The 19,873-nt window shown below is 37.6% G+C and overlaps 1 protein-coding gene across 2 annotated transcripts in view; it reads right to left on the bottom strand.

The window, feature by feature from the left end:
* LOC101351278 (C-type lectin domain family 2 member D) overlaps positions 1–16,912 on the bottom strand; it is a 31,218-nt gene extending 14,306 nt beyond the window's left edge. Inside the window, exons 1-3 of one of the 2 annotated variants that reach the window (XM_023741554.1) lie at positions 16,361–16,912; positions 10,104–10,214; positions 5,052–5,236 (exon numbers count right to left, since the gene is read on the bottom strand). In XM_023741554.1, coding sequence (XP_023597322.1) covers positions 5,052–5,236; positions 10,104–10,214; positions 16,361–16,421 — 357 coding nt within the window. In that variant the 5' untranslated portion in view covers positions 16,422–16,912. The remainder of the gene's footprint in view (positions 1–5,051; positions 5,237–10,103; positions 10,215–16,360) is intronic. The other variant, XM_023741555.1, reaches the window with a different exon arrangement.
* Positions 16,913–19,873: the final 2,961 nt, after the last annotated feature.

Genomic DNA, 19,873 nt, shown 5'->3' with positions numbered 1-19,873 from the left:
TGTTCTGCCTCTTTTTGTGTTAGTTTAGGTAGGTAGTGAGTTTCTAGAAATTTGTCCATTTCCTCTAGGTTTTCAAATTTGTTAGAGTACTATTTTTCATAGTATTCTGTTATGATTCTTTTAATTTCAGTTGAGTTTGTTGTGATATCACCCATCTCATTTCTTATATGGGTTATTTTCTTCCTCTCCTGTTTTCCTTTTGTCAGTTTGGCCAATGGTTGGTTTATCAAGTTTGTTGAGCTTTTCAAAGAACAAGCTTTTTGTCTTGGTAGCTCTTTCAATTGTTTTTCTATTCTCTATTTCATTTATTTCTGCTCTAATTATGATTATTGCCTTGCTTCAGGCGCCTGAGGGCTTCTTTTGCTACTCTCTTCCTACTTGTTCGAATTGTAGGGTTAATGTTTTGACTATAGCCCTTTCTTCTTTTTGAAGATGTGCATTTGTTGTTATAAGCTGCCCTCTGAGTACTGCTTTTGCTGTGTCCCAAAGGTTCTGGGAGGATATGTTTTCATTCTCGTTTGATTCTATGAATTACTTTATTCCATCCTTAATTTCTTCTGTAACCCAGTAGTTTCCATGTGTTTGATTTTTTTTTTCCTTGCTTTTTGTGTTGTTGATTTCTACTTTTATGGCTTTATGGCCAGAAAAGATGCTTTGTAATATTTTGCTATTTGGGATTTTGTTAAGGCTTGCTTTATGGCCTAATATGTGGTCTATTCTGGAGAATGTTCCATGTGCATCGCAAAAGAAAGTATACTTGGCTGCTGTTGGGTGGAGTCTTCGGTATATGTCTATGAGACCAAGTTAGTTGATTGTAGCATTTAGCTCTTCTATGTCTTTGTTGAGCTTCTTTCTGGATGTTCTGTCCTTCACCGAAAGTGGCACATTGAAGTCTCCTACTACTATTGTGGAGCTGTCTATCTCTCTTTTCAGTGCTGTTAGAGTTTGTTTTATGTATTTTGGAGCACTGTCATTGGATATGTAAATATTTATTACACTTATGTCCTCCTGGTGTATTGACCCTTTGATCATTATATAGTGTGCTTCCTTATCCTTTGTGGTGGATTTTACTTTAAAGTCTATTTTGTCAGAGATTAATATTGCCACTCCTGCTCTTTTTTGAGTGTTGTTTGCTGGAAACATTTTTTTCCATCCTTTGAGTTTTAGCATGTTTGTGTCTTTAAGTCTAAGGTGTGTCTTTTATAGGCAGCATATAGACGAATCATGCTTTTTTATCCAATCTGCCACTCTTTGTCTCTTTGTTGGTGCATTTAGTCATTTACATTGATATGTATGAGATTAGTGCTGTCATTTTGATGTCTCTTTTTGTGTGTTGTTCACAGTTTCTTTGTTCCCCTTAATTTTCTGTGAATTGTTTTTCTTTATGTATTTTCTTTTCATCTTTTTCATTGTTGTTGATTTTGTGTTTGCTGAGGCTTTATATTTTTCTAGTTTTTATTTTGGTTTGTAGGTTTGTTAGTTTCCTTTATGGTTACCTTAATATTTACCCCTATTTTTCTAAGTTTATACCAGTTTTTATTTCTTTATATCACCTTGACTTCCCATCCATATGAAAAATCTATGTCTACATTTTTTAAGTCCCTTTTTTTGTTTTAATGTTGTCCTTTTTTTCATATTGGTATCTCTGTTTCCCTATTTTCAATGTTTTAGCTTTGATGTATTTTTGTGACTTCCCTATCTGAGTTGATATCTGGTTGCTCTGTCCTGTGTTGTTAGCTGATGTTATTGATTTTCTAACTGATGGACTCCTTTTAGTATTTCTTGTAATTTTGTTTGGTTTTTGAAAATTCCCTAAACTTCTGTTTATCTGGAAATGTCTTAATTTTGCCATCTTATCTGAGAGACAGTTTTGCTGGATATATAATTTTTGGCTGGCAGTTGTTTTCCTTTAAGGCTTTCTATCTGTCATCCCATTGCCTTCTTGCCTGCATGGTTTCTGCTGAGTAGTGTGAGCTTATTCTAATTGACTGTCCTTTGTAGATGACTTTTCTTTGTGATGTGTAGAGCTAAGATGAGTAGGGGAAAGAGGAGAGAGAGGAGAGAGAAACAGGGGCCCAAAACAAAGAAACAAAAAAAGAGTGCTAAGGGAGCTTGCAGTTGGAGTGGAGAGATGAGAAACAGAGAAATGGAGAAAAACAAAAAGAAAAAAATAAAAAGGGTAAAATAAATAAAAATTAGAAAAAGAAAAGCCCCCAGGGATCCCACTGGTGCAGCTGCAAAGACTGGGGATGGAGCTCCCAGGCCCCCAAGTACAATCTGGCTAGAAGGGGTAGAGGTGACACACAGCGCCAGGTATTCAGGAGTGCCAGGAAGAGAAGGTAAGTACAGAGAGACGAGAAACCGAGAGATGAAGAAGTAGAAAAAGGAAAAAAGAGAGAAAAGAAAACAAAAAGGAAAAAAGAAATGCACCTAGGGATCCTGCCATGCAGCTGCACAGACTGGGGAAGTAGTTCCCAAGCCGTGCAGTACAGCACAGATAGAAGGGTCTCCCAAGCCAAGGAAAGAAAAAAGGAAACAAACAAATAAACCAGAACAAATCAAAACAAACAAACAAAAAGAAGCCCTGGGGTACCCACCAGCGTGGTGGCACAGGCCAGAAAGCAGTTCCATAGTCAAGTGGTGGTTCACAGCCTTTCAAAAAGAAGCAAAGATGGCACATGGAGCCAGGTATTTGAGAGAAAGGAGGTGGAGGTGGTGACAGGTATAGAAGAAACCAAAAGAAGCGGAAAAAAGCAACACCAACAACAAACAGATGGCACTCAGGGAGCCGGCTACTGTGGGCAAGCAGCACAGGGCTGAAGCTGGTGCCTCCCAGCCAAGAGACTGTGGCCACAGGAAGCAGAGGAGGCCAAGCGGGAGTGAAGAAGGGTCGGGGGTGGGAAAGCATATATTGTTGGTTACCAGTTTTTCTGTCTCCTGCTGGGAGCTCTGTGAAGCTGCTGTCCCATACTCCCTGTTGACCAGTCTCTGACAGGAGTCCAAGATGGCAAATCTATGCTGCGTTAGCTGATACGGGACTTGCACTCATAAATCTCCTCGCTCTCTGTTCTCTGTCAGTTTCTTAATTCATTTGGTGCTTGGCTGAGTTCTTTATCTCTTCATTTGATGCTTAGGGTTCCAGGATTGACATTTGTCTCTGTTTGACTTAATTTTTTGGGTCTTTGCTATGGAGGGACGGTCTGGTGCTTCTGTGTATAATGCCATGTTGCCCAGAAGTCCTGTATGTACTTCTATTTCTGGGCTCCCAAGTGCATTCCCTGGTTATATTTATCTCTCCTGGTCCCCTAACCCACACTTTCTTAGCTACTATCACTTTATAATGAACTTTGATATATGTCAGGGCAATTCCTTCTACCTTGTTATTTTTCTTCAAAAGTGTCTTAGCTATTTTTGGCTGTTTGCTTTTCTACCAAAAAACAACAACAACAAAAAACCCAATCCCATTGCCATTGAGTCAATTTCGACTTATAGCAGCCCTATAGTTTAAATCAGCTTGTCAAATTCCACCAAAATCCTTTTGCCATTTTAATCAGGACTTTGGTAGCTCTGTAGATTACGTTGTGGAGAATTGCTCCCCTTAAAATCTTCAGTCATAAAACGAAATTTTCTAATTTTTTTGTTGGCATATAGAAATACAATTGATTTTTTATATTGATTTTTATATTCAGCAAGTTTATTAAACTCTCTTGTTATTGGTTTATATATGTTTACACACACAGGCACAATAATAGAACATAAGAACCATTGCCCTTTTTTCATTTCTAATACTAAGGATTTTTTAATTTCTTTTTCTTGTATTGTTACACTTTCTAGAACTTCCAATACAATGTTGAATAGAAGTGATGATAGTGGATATTATTGCTTATTTCTAATCTCAGAGTGAAATCTTTCAATGTTTTACTATAAACATGATGTTTGTTCTAAGTAATTTATAGACACTCTTTATCCTCTTAAAGCAGCTCTCTTCTATTACTCATCTGCCAAGAGTTTTAAGATGAATAGATGTTGGATTTTATCAATCTTTGGACCCACTGTGATGATCATATGTCTTTTATCGTTTATACTGTTAAGTACTGAATTAACTTATTCTCTAATGCTAAAGCAAGCTCTTATTCTTTAGATATACCTTACTTGGTCATGTATATTATACTTTTCATACATTGATGAATTCAGTTCACTAATATTTTATTTAGAAATCTTGTATTTATGTTCATGAATGAGATTGACTTCTAACTTTTCCTTATTCTACTCTCCTTATCAGGTTTTTATATCAAGGTTATGCTTATTTTGTAAAATGTAGTTTGATGTAAGTTATTTTCTTATGTCCATTTTTGTTTTACTCTTAGGTAATTTAGAAATTTATGTCAATTCCAAATGAACAAATTTTCCTAGATATCTTTTGGTTATTTATTTCAGGCTTAATTGCATTGTAGTCAGATAACAAAGCCTGAATGATTTCAATTCTTTGAAAGTGTCGATTGGCTTTATGGTCTAGTAGATAGTCAATTTTTGCTTACTGTTCCATGTATGCTTGGAAATAAATTATTTTCTGCAGTTGCCGGCTCCAGTGTTCTATGTACTCCTATTAGGTTAAGTTTGTTTTACGTTCTTCAAATCCTCTGTACACTTACTGAATGTTCGCTTGCTTCTTCTATCAGTTTGTGAGAGACCTATTTAAATTTCTTCTTCTGATAGTGGATTTGTCAATTTCTCTCTGTAGTTCTGTAAATTTGCTTAATCTATTTTGAAATGATGTGATTAGCCTCATGCAAATTTAATTTTCTAATCTCTATTTGAACAGTTCTGGTTTATAAGCAAAGACGGCATTGGATTTCTCTATGGCCATGTTCCTGCTATTGAAGTAATTTAGACAGCCTGCTGTAGAATGCAACACTTGCAGACTTCTCTCTTTATGCTGCAAAGTCAGTGTCTAGGCAGGTATCTAACCCTGTCTCTCAACCACTTACATAGAATCACATTGCCTACTGTTGGGGCTGAATCATTGATTCTGGACAGAACTATTACCTTACCAGTTCCTCTTGGGTTTCAACCTGAACAAGGTCAGCACCTTGTGTGTCACAAAATCTCTGGCTGGATGTCCAGTTTCTGGTGTCATGAGAAAAATAAAAACACTTTTTTTGGAACCCAATACAGCTGTCTGGGCATGCAGTTTCAAGACATCCTGACAGCTTCTGATGGAATTTAGCTGTAGTTACTGAAAATAAAAAGAACTTAATTTTATATTGTGCTATATAAATTACCAAGTACTATCTAATATATTTCCTAATACCCCTATAAGGTATGAAAGATATTATCCTCATTTTTCAAATTAGAACTATAATGTTAAAAATTGTTGCATACATTACACAGTAAATGGCACATCTGGGATTCAAACTAATGTCTTCAGTAGTGGATAAGTTGAAGGCATTCTTCATGCCTCAAACTCTGAGTCATATATCTGTCTACTTGGATTGGAACAATGTTACTCTTCCTTAAAATGCCAGATACATCAATAACAACATCCGATCAGCCTTGGAGAACACGTAGTACTAGGTGGTCTAGAGGCCTTGGTAAATAAATCAGTGGAAGGGCATAGAAAATGTCTGTGAGTTAAGTTTCTTGAAGTGTAGTGATCTGGGGTATGTCTGGATAGTCCCATGAAGATGAAAGAAGTCATTGTAACTTTATGCTTCTTCTATTTAGTGAGTATCTGGATTTTGGAGATGGAAATTCTCCACTTGCACTGGCTTTTCTGACCTAATTTGCATATAATCAGGTGCAATACTGTCTTCAGGGGGGATCCAGAGCAAAGAAAGTATCTCCTGATGGCCCTCACTGAGCTGCTAGCAGTTGACTGTTCAGCTTCTAGGATCACTTCTTCCTCCTAACTCAACAGCTCTGAAAATGTCTGGGACAGGCCAGGAAGCTTGGTCCAAAAATCAAAAAACCTGTTGCCGTATCATCAAATCTGACTCATAGTGACCCTATAGGACAGAGTAGAACTGCCCTCTAGGGTTTCCAAGGAGTGGCTGGTGGATTCAAACTGCTGACCTTTTGGTTATCAGTCAAATGCTTAAATTTCAATAGCATAATTTCCATGGAGGCCTCTTAGGCTTGGCTCTTTTGAGGAACAATCACTGGTGTCATCCAAATGTCTAACCGCTTAGCACCATAGAAATATGTATTCTAAGGCACTCATCACAAGCCAGATACCAAATTATACTTATAAGAGAAAGAATGTAATTTCTGGGACTGAAGGCAGATTGATCTTCTCCAAATCTGTGCACACCTATTGTGCTATCATTGCTCCTACTTCAACCAGTTTAAAGACTAGGGCCAGGCTAGAAGATGATTCTGCAGGTATTGACTCCAAACAAGGAATCTTTTCCAGTTAAAGTGCTAGTTGAAAGGAAGAGAATGGGTAATGTAGGAGGGGTAGTGAAGTAAGGTCGTTGTAAGTACCAGTAAGTACCCAGTACCAATTAAGTTCTTATGATTATTTAAAGAAATGAGGAGTCATAGGTTTAAATTGTATTTCAGAATACATTTTCTCGATTAATATTAAAGTATTTACAGAATGCAAAAAAAGTCTCCTTCCAGTTTTTTCTTTCTTGAATAGGTTAATTAAAAAATCTACATCCTTAACAATTTGATTTCATCAGTGTATAAAAGATATTATTTGTGATTATAGAATGGTGAGGAATAACCAACTAGTGTGGAATCATAAAAAGATTAGAAAAGAAATGAAAACCATATAGAAAAACATGGAATATTCCAAGTATTATTGACTCTAAGATTTGTAAGCAGCATGTAAAGGGTCACTATGGTACTATTTGGATGCAGCAGCAGGGCGTGGATTATTACCAGGTTGGGTGGGGGAGGGGAAGGAGTTCTTCTATAGTTTTCTAGATCACAGTTTGGTCTAAGTTACATGCACTGCAAGCACGTGTTGAGCTATAAAGGGGTCTTGTAGCTAAGTTGCTTCTAGGGTATGCTCCTTAAGGAGGAATTTGTTATATCTGCCAGGCTGGTTATGTCTAACAGAAAATAAGGGCTGGAACATGCTAGAGTAATTGGAAGAGAAGACCATGATGCCTCCGTGCCTGCGGTGTTAAACAGCCACTTAGTAGCTTTGATCCTTTTTTTTTTTTTTTAAACCATCTGAGCTGCTTTTCTTCACCCAGCTATGTGTGTTGTGGAGGTGAAATCAAATCTTTGTCCCTAGCTATGACAAATTGGACAAAAGACACATACCAGATGACTAACATAGGGCCAAATCCAAACAAATCTCCCCTCTTCAGATTTGTTTTGCAACATTCAAGTGTACATAGAGAAAGTAATGAGGTTATCACGCTACTCAGGGTTTTGTCCAGGGTGATCCTGAAAAAATATCACTCTGAAAAACCTTTAAACCCAGGATGACCATGATGAGTTAATTATTATTTTTTCTATCTTACCTTCACCTGTAATCATATAATATTCCCACTAAGGATAATAATGTTGGTGAAGATGCTGATTACTGTAATAAAAATAGCAGCAAAGTTTTTGAAAGCTTACTTTGTATCAGGTGTGATCTAGTAATTTATATGCATCAAATTATTTAATCCTAATAGCATATTCAATTTATAAATATTTATTCCATTACCTCTCCCCTATAGAGCTGAGGGTAAGTTCTGTGCCGCTTGTACACTACTGGCCTTTTACAATGTAGATACAAAACAAAACAAAAAACAGCCTTTTCGTTTTTCAATTAAAGGATGCTGTATAATCTCTTATTGACACCAGGGGGCAGAGTCACAAATTTCGGAAATAATAAATACATACAAGCAACATTAATTAACAAATTTATTCCAGAAAAAGAGAAGCACTTTTATAAATTTGTTTGAAAACAGAGTTGCTTAAAAAGGGAGTAAATTCTAGTGGTTAGCAGCACACTGAATTAAAAAAACTGGGTCAAAACCCTGTGTGTGCAACATTTAGTATATGTGACTTTGGGACCATTATTCACCCAGTTCAGATTTTCATCAAATCCCATTGCGTTATGGCTTCATGTGATTTTAGAAAATGTTGACTTTTTTAACATACTCATAGCTAAAATACTGTATTTTATCTAAAAATAAATTGAGTTTTCTGATAATAACATTCACTAAATATTTATGATGCAACAAACACTGTCCAAATCCTATCATACACTAAATTCATTTAATCGTCATAACAACCCTGAATGAACTGAAGCACAGAGAGATTACAAGAGATGCCCAAGGTTACAAAGCTTCAAAGCTTCATCAGTAAAAGAGCTGAAATTCAAACCCAAGCAGTCTGAATTCAGAATCTGTACTCAAATCTATGCTCTTAAACGCTATACTCTAACTGATCTATCATGTGCCTGGCAATTTACCCACCGCTGTTGAGTCAATTCTGACTCGTAGGGAACCCATAGGGTTTCCAAGGCTGTACATCTCTATGGAAGCAGACTGCCACATCTTACTCCCGTGGAGTCGCTGGTGGTTTTGAACCACCAACCTTTCAGTTAATAGTCAATTGCTTTAAACATTGCACCACCAGGGATCTCAACTAGGTGACGTAAGAGGAATTTAAAAAATGATGAACACGTGTATCTTTATGTGTGGTAAGAATGAGAAAGGAAATAAAAATGTCAGACATCATCATATATTCAACTCACTTAAGTCATGGATTTTTTAAAATCACTCAAGGGTATATATATTTTTAATAATTCTGCTAATACCAAGGCTTAGCAAGGAGTCTGACTGAGTGTGAATTATGTGCCTATCGCTACCTCTTGGGCAGGGTAAACCTGCCTAGGCTATGCCTCTACAACAGCGCTCCCCTGAAAGAACTGTATGTTGTTAATCCGATAAACTATTCTTGTATCACAGAAATTCTTTGCAATAATAAGGAAAAATAGTTGCAGGCAGTGCATATTTGCATATCTTCCTCATAAGCACCCCCACTAAGTTTAAAACATGTAAGGAAAATCTTGAAGGATATACTCAATTAGTGAGATTATGAGTGATTTTTAACTTCTTATTTATACTTCTTTTATTTTCTGAACATTTTAAACAAGGAGCATAGTATTCAGAATCAATGTTCATAAGCTGTTGATCTGATATCCGTTTCTGAAAGTACTTTGTACTAAAGATTTTGTCCTCTATATAATAGAATGTAATGAAAGAAGGAAAGAGAAAAGATTCCATGATCACTGGGTGATAAATTACTGAAGGTAGCTTTTCCTCATTTCATAAAGAAGGTCTTTTTTTCTCCTGGGAATCTAGGTAAAGTTTAAATAATATTAAAATTACACGTGGTTTGTGGAAGAGAGTGCAAGTTGTCCACCAAAATTTATTTTCTTCTTGCATAATAATTGAGTAGAAGCTGAGCAAATTCACATTTTCCAGGCTCCTTTGCATTTAGATATGGCTTTGTGACTAAGTTTCCACACATGATACTTGAGCGGAAGGGATGCGTGTCACTTTCTGTTCTGGACCTAAAACATTATGCAGGCCTCTTCCATGAATTCTTTCTTTTTCCTGCAGGAAACCTGGGTTTCACAGTAACATCCTGTAGAAGCCAATGATGTGCTAGGAATGGAGCACAGCAGTCCGCAAAGACCTCTTCACTCATCTCAGGATTAATGAGGGGTAAAGAAAAGTCTGTTTTGTAAACCAACATATTTTTGTCCCCTTTTCTTTTTCACATCATCTCAGCCTTTATCTTAATGAATATATTCTTTGAAAAAATACATATTGAATTCTTGGCCAGTTTTCAAGCATGAAAACAATTTCATAAATTATACATGTAGGTTTATACAGCTCTGTTTTGATATGCCCTCTACTGGAAAATGGGTTCTATCTTTTGCAGACCCTGGTTACATTTGCAGAATATGGCCCCTATCTCACACAATTAAATTTTTGGATCCCACATACAGGGTTATGAGAGTTTAACTCTACTGGTGAAATAAAAGAAGTATATTAGGAACTGTAAAGAGCAAGAAAACTTCCAAGAAGCCTTATCTTCTTTGGTAAACGAATTTTCTAGATGAACAAAGATTACAATTCACTTACCTACCAAACCAATAATCGTTCCAAACACCATGATCTGACACATGAGTAGGGAGAAAGACAAGACACGATTCAAGGTCGCCTTGTTAGAATTCTTTTTTGAAGATATATAACCTGGAAAAATTATTGAAAACATTTTTTAAATTAAATTAAACAGCATTCTACTAGAAGCATTAACAACCAAAATGTTCCTTCCATTTAATTTTTTCCCTTTTCACTGTTGTTGTTGCAAATGTTGTTGAGTTGGTTCCAACTCATAGCAACCCTAAGTACAAAAGAACCAAACACAGCCTGGTCCTCCTGTACCAGCCTCATAATCGTTGTTATGCTTAAATCCACTGTTGCAGCCACTGTGTCAATTCATCTTGTTAAGGGTCCTCCTCTTATTCACTGAGCTTCTTGAGCCCAAGTAGTGCAGTGGTTAAAAGCTCAGGCTGCTAACCAAAAGTTGACAGTCCTAATCCACCAGCCACTCCTTGGAAACCCTATGTGGCAGACCCACTGTGTCTTACAGGGTAGCTATGAGTCAGAATCCACTCGACAGCAATAGGCTTGGCTTGGGCTACTTTACCAAGCATGATGTCCTTCTCCAGGGACTGGTCCCTCCTGATAACATGTTCAAAGTATATGAGAAGTCTTGCCATCCTTGCTTGTAAGGAGAATTTTGGCTGTACTTCTTCCAAGACAGATTTGTTCATTCTTCTGGCAGTCCACGGTACTTTAAATATTCTTCACCAACATCATAATTCAAAGGCATCGATTTTTCTTTGTGCTTCTCTATTTATTGTCCAGCTTTCACATGCATATGAGACAATTTGAAAACACTGTGGCTTTAGTCTGGCACACCTTAGTCCTCAAAGTGACATCTTTGCTTTTTTAACACTTTAAAGAGGTCTTTTGCAGCAGATTTGCCCAATACAATATGTCATTTTATTTCTTGATTGCTGCTTCCATGGGCATTGATTGTGAATCCAAGTAAAATGAAATCCTTGACAACTTCAATCTTTTCTCCATTTATCGTGATGTTGTTTATTGGTCCAGTTGTGATGATTTTTGTTTTCTTTATGTTGAGGTGTAATCCATACTGAAGGCTGTAGTCTTTGATCTTCATCAGTAAGTGCTTCAAGTCCTCTTCACTTTCAGCAAGCAAGGTTGTGTCATCTGCATAAGCAGGTTGTTAATGAGTCTTCTTCCAATCCTGATGCCATGTTCTTCTTCATATAGTCCAGCTCCTCGGATTACTTGCTCAGCATACAGATTCAATAAATATGGTGAAAGATACAACCCTGACACACAACTTTCCTGATTTTAAACCACACAGTATCCTCGTGTTCTGTTAGAAGGATTGCCTCTTAGTCTATCTACAGATTCCGCATAAGCACAATTAAGTGTTCTGAAATTTTCATTCTTCGCAACATTACCCATAATTTGTTATGATCCACACAGTAGAATGCCTTTGCATAGTCAATAAAACACAGGTAAACATCTTTCTGGTATTCTCTACTTTCAGCCAAGATCCATCTGACATCAGCAACGATATATATCCCTTCTTTCACCTCCTCTTTTGAATCTACTTGAATTTCCGGCAGTTCCTTGTTGATGTACTGCTGCATCTGCTTTTGAATCATCTTCAGCAAAATTTTATTTTTGTGTGATACTAATGACATTGTATGATAATTTTCACATTCTTTTGGATCACCTTCCTTTGGAATGGGCGCAAATATAGATCTCTTCCAGTCAGTTGCCCAGGTAGCTGTCTTCCAAATTTCTTGGCATAGACAAGTAAGCATCTCCAACACTGCATGGGTTTGTTGAAACATCTCAATTGGTATTCTGTTAATTTTTGAAGCCTTGTTTTTCGCCAATGCCTCCAGTGCAGCTTGTACTTCTTCCTTCAGTATCGTCAGTTCTTGATCATATGCTACCTCCTGAAATGGTTAAACGTCAACCAATAGTTTTTGACACAGTGATTCTGTGTATTTCTTCCATCTTCTATTGATGTTTCCTGTGTGTTTAATACTGCCCCTGTAGAATCCTTCAATATTGCAACTTGAGGCTTGAATGTTTTCTTCAGTTCTTTCAGCTTGAGAAGTGCTGAGTGTGTTCTTCAGTTTAGGTTTTTTAACTCTAGGTCTTTGTATATTTCATTACAATACTTTACTTTTTTTTCTCTTCTCAAGCTTCCCTTTGAAATATTCTGTTCAGCTCTTTTACTTCATCACTTCTTCTTTCACTTTAGCTACTCTGCTTCAAGAGCAAGTTTCAGAGTCTCTTCTAACATCCATTTTGGTCTTTGCTTTCTTTCCTGTCTTCTTAATGACCTCTTGCTTGAATTTCTGGTAGTTCCCTGTTGATGTACCGCTGCAACTGCTTTTGAGTGATTTTCAGCAAAGTTTTACTTGTGTGTGATATTAATGATATTTTTCGATAATCTCTGCATTCGAGTGGATCGCATTTCTTTGGAATGGGTACAAATATGGATCTCTTCCGGTCATTTGGCGAGGTAGCTGTCTTCCAGATTTCTTGGCATAGACAAGTGAACGCTTCCAGTGTTGTTGAAACATTTCAATTGATATTCTGTCAATTCCTGGAGCCTTGCTTTTCACCAATGCCTTCAGTGCAGCTTGGGCCACTTCCTTCAGTACCATTTGTTCTTGATCATATGCTACCTCATGAAACGGTTGACCATCGACCAATTCTTTTTGGGATAGTGACAGTGTATTCCTTTCATCTTTTGGTGCTCCCTGCGTCGTTTAATATTTTTCCTGTAGAATCCTTCAATATTGCAACTCTAGGCTTGAATGTTTTCTTCAGTTCTTTCAGCTTGAGAAATGCCAAGTGTGTTATTCCCTTTTGATTTCCTAACTCCAGGTCTTTGCACATGTCATTATAATACTTAGTCTGCTCAAGCCACCCTTAGAAATCTTCTGTTCAGCTCTTTTACTTCATCATTTCTTCTGTTTGCTTTAGCCACTTGATGTTCAAGAGCAAGTATCAGAGTCTCTTCTGGCATTAATCTTGCTCTTTTCTTCCTTCCCTGTATTTTTAATGACCTCTTGCTTTCTTCATGTATGATGTCCTTGATGTCATTTCACAACTCGTCTGGTCTTTGATCATTAGGGTTCAATGCATCAGATTTATTCTTGAGATGGTCTCTAAATTCAGGTGGAATATATTCGCGGTCATACTTTAACTCTCATGAACTTATTTTAATTTTCTTTCGCTTCAGCTTGAACTTGCATATGAGGAATTGATGGTCTGTTTCACAGTCTGCCCTTGGCCTTGTTCTGACTGATGATGTTGAGCTTTTCCATGAACTCTTTCCACAGTTGTTGTCAATTTGATTTCAGCATATTCCATCTGGTTTGGTCCACTTGTATAGTGGCTGTTTATGTTGGACAAAAAACCTTTTTTCTGCAATGAAGAAGTCGTTGGTCTTGCAAAATTCCGTCATGTGATCTCTAGCATCATTTCTCTCACCAAGCCATATTTTCCAACTACTGTTCCTTCTTGCTTCCAGCTTTCGAATTCCTGTCATTTTTTAAAATTTGCTATTCTCTGTCCAGATTTTAATCTTTGACAGAAGTTAAAATTGATCTTGAACGTGCAAAACCCGGAAAGTAGTCTTGCCAAAAAAATTAAATATGAATGTGATTAAACCTCCAGATACATCTACCAATTTACAGATAACATAGAGGAGAGAATCATGTCAAATTGAACTGCAGAAGTGATCAACAAAATTCAGATTGTTCGAAACTTTACAGAACAAATGAACCCTATTCTTAAAAAAAAAAGAAAAAAATTAAAGGAAATTTAAAAAATTGAGATCAAATGGTAATATACAGATTGAAAGACATCTATGAAAAAAAAATTTTTAAGCCCAAACTAAATTGAGACAGCAATGATCATAAATGTCAAATTATTGTTATTCTTGACAGGAAGATATGGGGAATGGAAGAGAATACTTGGAGGGGTTCTTAGATGGATGGCAAGTATCTTTCTTCTGACAAAGAGAAATTGTGTTTTCTTTAGAATACTTCATTAAAATATATATTTATTTTGCATGATTTTTTGTGTTTATGTTAAAACTCAAAACATTTTTGGTTATTAAAACCAAAGTTACTGTAGACATTCTCCTCTGACACTTCTCTTGCCAGCAGTTCACACTCTTAGTTAATTCATCTAGACATATTCTTGAGTAGACAGGCCTTATTTTCTCCAACATTCCCTCTTGATGTGCAAGGGCTTTCTCTTATATATGGCCTTTCTGACCTTGGGTTTGTAATTATGCCAGAAATGATTCGTTAGGCCCAGTCTGCCCTGTGGTTGTTCTATTTTACGCACCTTGCAGGAATTTGCCAATTGGAATAGTGCCTTGAAAATCCACCCAATAGAACTGAGTGGCTTGCATTCCACGGAGAGGATTGGTTGGTTCATGGTCCTACAGAGAGGGCCATGCCTTGAAATTACAAGGAGTTTGCTTATTTAGGCAGCCAAGCCCACAGAGGGGGAGAGAGAGGAGGAGGAGTGAACCTCCTAAAAGAGTTGTAATACTAGTCAAGAGCTGTAACACTGAAGACAGCAAAAGGTCTGGGAGGGGCCTGTGGCAGAGCAGCCCCTTTGGGGCAAAGCCAGAGGTGATAGCAGAAAGTCCTTGGTAGGAGAGTAGCAGCTGAGCAAGCTGTTAAACTGGTTATGAGCCAGTTATGCAGTGGAAAGGCTGAAGGCAGGGAGGCCAAAAGGCAGGGAGGCCAAAGGCAGAGAGGCGTGCATAGCTGAGAGGGAGCGTGCACGGTTGTGAGGGGGTAAACACGGCCGAGACTGGGTGTGCACAGTCAAGAGGCTGGGTACACAGCAAAGACGGGCCCTTGCACAGCTCAGAAGGGCCTGCTAATGTCAGAGAGAAGCTGTCCTGATTGGAAGCGGTTCTTATTGACAAACTGCACCCCATCTCCTGAGTTGTATCCTAGCTCTGGTCTGAGATGCAGGACAGGAAATCCTAACACAAGGAGAGAATATGGAAATATCCCATTTTCTCTCACTCTCTTGTTCTCTGTCTCTTTTCCATTCTCCTGTACCCCAATCCATCAGGCAATCTCACGATGGCAGTGTCAGTAACAGCTATAGGAACACACAATAGCACGTATCTATATATATATCAATATACTTCATAAATTTAAACAAGATTCAGAGTCTTATAACAAAATATTGATCAAAATGTCCAGAATATAATCCAAAATTACAGGTCATTGGAAGAACCATGAGATTTTCAAGTTGCATAGGAAAAGACAATCAACAGAAGGCAATGTTGAGATGACACAGGTGTTGGGAATATCTGACAAATACTTTAAAGCAGCTGTTACAAAAATGCTCAAAATGCCACATGAATAAAGAAATAGTCATTTAACAACCGAGGTCAGCTTTTCCTCATTTTGAATCTATTTCTTTCTAAATTAATTACTACTTTTATCATGAAAATAACAAATAAACAAAAAAACTAATAAGTCTCTTGAACTATGGCATCTCCTTTTTCCCTAACTAGGACAAAATCATTTTTTTCACTTACTAAATCATCATATAAAGCCTCAATACAAGTGTTTTTAAAATATCTAGCTTCAAATATATATACACATCCATACATATATATGTATACATACATACACATATGTCTGTGCATATGTACATATATCTGTATATTGTATTATATTTACATATTTACATCATATATATTTATGTAATATATACTATATAAATATAAGATATATATTTCTTTTCACAGTGCATCCAGTGTAACATAATTCCATTTGAATGCCCTACTGAGTTTTTACTTGGACCTCTGTTTAATTTTTTGATTTGTAAATGTCTTTCAATTTCTTTACTTTTTAACGTTGTCTCCCCTATGAACTTCTACAACAGGTTTTCTACCATATTTAACAATGATAATATCCTGTGTCTGTATGACACTTTTTATGCTTCCTTTCACTAAATCATTTTTCTTCTCAAACAAAAAGTAACCTGATCCTACTCTCTTACACCTTTTTCTAATGGTTTCACTCTCCTTACTTTTTAGGACTAGGTATTTAAGTACCTATATATTTTAAACAAATTATAAATGAATTTATGGTCTCTAGTACTGCATCTCTCATCTTTGAAAACTCTTTACATGTTAGCCATTTCCCCTATACGGAGACTAGAGCCCATCACTACCATCACCCACCCACCCCAATTCCCCTACTCACTCCATCAATCCGCCTTCTTACCTGGGTTTGCTAGCATTTGAGTTGGTTCAATGTCTTTCTCCATATTTTTAGTATCATGCATTTTGCCTCTAGTTTGAATTAATGATCTAAACCACAGTCTCTAAGTTACTTGTCAAACAATTTTGTAGAAAGATTAAAAATAAAGACAAGAACAAAAACTGACAATGCATCTGGTTAATTCTTTCTCAATAACTGAAGCCCTCAAGCTTTTAAATAAAATGTGATCAACCGTAAAAGACGCCTTGAAACATAAATTTTTTCAGAATACCACATCCTGCCAAGAAAAAAAGACTACTTTTTATGTTTAACCATTAGCGTCACCCAAAGACTCTTGTAAGAATTAGTGGAAGTAAGTTCTATCTACTTCAGCAATGGTACTGTGGTTGCCACAGAAACTGATTCTGGCTAACTTAAGCTACGAAAATAAGAATTTAAAGGAGTGGCACTATCAATCTCTGATAAAATAGACTTTAAACCAAAATACACCATAAAGGATAAGGAAGGACACTATATAATGGTTAAAGGGTCAATACACAAGGAGGACACAACCATAATAAATATATTCTCACCCAATGACAGGCTCCAAAATATATAAAATAAACCCAAATAGTATTGAAAAGAGAAATAGACAGTTGCAGAATAATAGTAGCAGACTTCAACATATCATGTGTCACTCTATATTTCCTTAATTGCTGATCTTTAAAATTTCCATTCCTGTTTTTGGTGCTTTAATTTTCTGTTCTGCATCTTGCTTTTTGAGATAGACACTTCATTTACAGATTTTCATCCCTTTTTCTTTACTAATAAGTGCATTTAAGGTTATAAAGTTCCCTTATCGTTGTTGTTAGGTGCCATCAAGTCGGTTCCAACTTACAGTGACCCTATGCACAACAGAACAAAACACTGCCCGGCCCTGCGCCACCCTCAAAATCATTGCTGTTTGAGCCCATTGTTGCAGCCACAGGGTCAGTTCATCACATTGAGGATCTTGCTCTTCTTCTCTGATCCTCTATTTACTATGCATGATGTCCTTCTCCAAGGACTAGTCCTCCTGACAACATGTCCAAAGTGTGTAAGACAAAATTTTGCCATCCTTGTTTCTAAGGAGCATTCTGGCTGTACTTCCTCCTATATCGATTTGGTTGTTCTTCTGGCAGTCCGTGGTATATTCAATATTCCTCACCAACACCATAATTCAAAGGCATCAAGTCTTCTTCCATCTTCCTTATTCATTGTCCAGCCTTCACATGCATATGAGGTGATTGAAAATTCCACGACTTAGATCAGGCTCACTTCAGTCCTCAAAGTGACATCTTTGCATTTTAAGAATCTAAAGAGGTCGTTTGCAGCGGATTTACCCAGTACAATACAATACTTCATTTGATTTCTCTTTTTTTTTTTTATTGTTATGCTGTAAGTGAAAGTTTACAATTCAAGTTAGTCTCCCATACAAAAATTTATACATACATTGTTATGAGACCCTAATTGCTCACCCCATTCTGCTACAGCACACTCCTCCTTCCCGCCCCTGATTCCCCATGTTCATTCAGCCAGGTCCTGACCCCCTCTGCCTTCCCATCTCACCTCTGGACAGGGCTGCCCATTTAGTCTCATATATCTACTTGAGCTAAGAAGCATACTCTTCACGAGTATCATTATATGTCCCATAGTCCAGTCTAATCTTTGTCTGAAGAGTTGGACTTGGGAATGGTTTTAGTTTTGAGCTAACAGAGAGTCTGGGGGCCATATCTTCCGAGGTCCCTCCAGTCTCAATCAAACTATTAAGTCTGGTCTTTTTAATAGAATTTCAGTTCCACACCCCACTTTTTTCCTGCTCCGTCAGGAACTCTCTGTTGTGTTCCCTGTCAGTGCAGTCGTTGGTGATAGCAGGGCACCATCTCCTTTTTCTGGTCTCAGGCTGATGGAGTCTTTGGTTTATGTGGCCCTTTCTATCTCTTGGGCTAATACTTACTTTCCTTGTATCTATCGTGTTCTTCATTCTCCTTTACTCCAGTGGGTTGGGACCAATTGATGCATCTTAGATGGCTGCTCGCTAGCTTTTAACACCCCAGACACCACTCAGCAAAGTGGGATGCAGAACATTTTCTTAATAAACTTTGTTATGCAAATTGACCTAGAAGTCCCCTGAAACCATGGTCCCCAGAACCCTACCCCTGCTACTCTGTCCCTCGAAGTGCTTGGTTGTATTCAGAAAACTTCTTAGCTTTGGATTAGTCCAGTTGTGCTGACTTCCCCTGTAGTCTATGCTGTCCTTCCCTTCATCTGAGACAATTCTTGTCTACTGTCTAGTTAGTGAATACCCCCTCCACCCTTGTAACTATCGGAGAATGTTTTCTTCTGTATTTAAACCTATTTTTGAGTTCTTATAATACTGGTCTTATTTAATATTTGTCCTTTTGCGAATGACTAAATTCACTCAGGATAATGCCTTCCAGATCCCTCCATGTTATGAGATGTTTCAGAGATTCATCGTTGCTCTTTATCATTGCATACTATTCCATTGTGTGAATATACCATAATTTGTTTATCCATGCGTCCATTGATGGGCTCCTAGGTTGTTTCCATCTTTTTGCTATCGTGAACAGTGCTGCAATGAACATAGTTGTGCATATATCTAATCGTGTGACAGCTCTTATTTCTCTAGGATATATTCCAAGGAGTGGGATTGCTGAATCATATGGTACTTCTATTTCTAGCTTTTTAAGGATGCGCCAAATCAATTTCCAAAGTGGTTGTACCGTTCTACCTTCCCATGAACAGTGTGTAAGTGTTCCAGTCTCTCCACAACCTCTCAACATTTATTATTTTCTGTTTTTTGGATTAATGCTAGCCTTGTTGGGGTGAAATGGTATCTCGTTGTAGTTTTGAATTGCATTTCTCTAAAGGCTAATGATCGTTAGCATTTCTTCATGTGTCTGTTACCCACCTGTGATGGTTAAGATTGTGTGTCAGCTTGGCTGGTGTCACAGCGGTGATGGTTGTCGGGATGGCGGAGACAGTAACCAAACACAACTCTTACAGAAAAGGTGGGCCAGGAGGGTCACTCTGAAGAGTTGACCCCAGCTTCAGTCCCAGGAGTTTATTTATAGTCAATACAGCAAGCAGTGAAGCAGATAACGGAACAATGGGCTTTGGGTTTGGGCAAGGGAGAAGGAATTCAGGTAAACAAGCCAATCAGTAAAGAGACAATAGGTTTGGGAAAACAAGTCGTGACAAGTCTCAACATGTTGGGGACAAGTCTGCACATGTTGTGTAGCATAGAGGCCTGTGGGGGCTGCAGTTGTCAATAGTGCAGCCATGTTTAAGTGGCATATATCCCCACAGGCTGGGCCATGATTCTCAGAGTTTTAATGTAATCACTTCCATGATTGAATATACTGTGAGTAGCCAATCAGGTGAAAGGGAGTCTCCTTGGGGATGTGGCCTGTATCTGAATATAGACAGACGTTCTGGCTTTTTGCTGTCTCTGGATCCTGTGGCTGCCTCCTGTCG

The sequence above is a fragment of the Trichechus manatus genome, unplaced genomic scaffold (genome assembly GCF_000243295.1).
Source record: "Trichechus manatus latirostris isolate Lorelei unplaced genomic scaffold, TriManLat1.0 scaffold00182, whole genome shotgun sequence".
NCBI lineage: Eukaryota > Metazoa > Chordata > Mammalia > Sirenia > Trichechidae > Trichechus > Trichechus manatus.
Note: the sequence above shows the minus strand (reverse complement) of the source record. Positions and strands in the feature narration are given on the sequence as shown.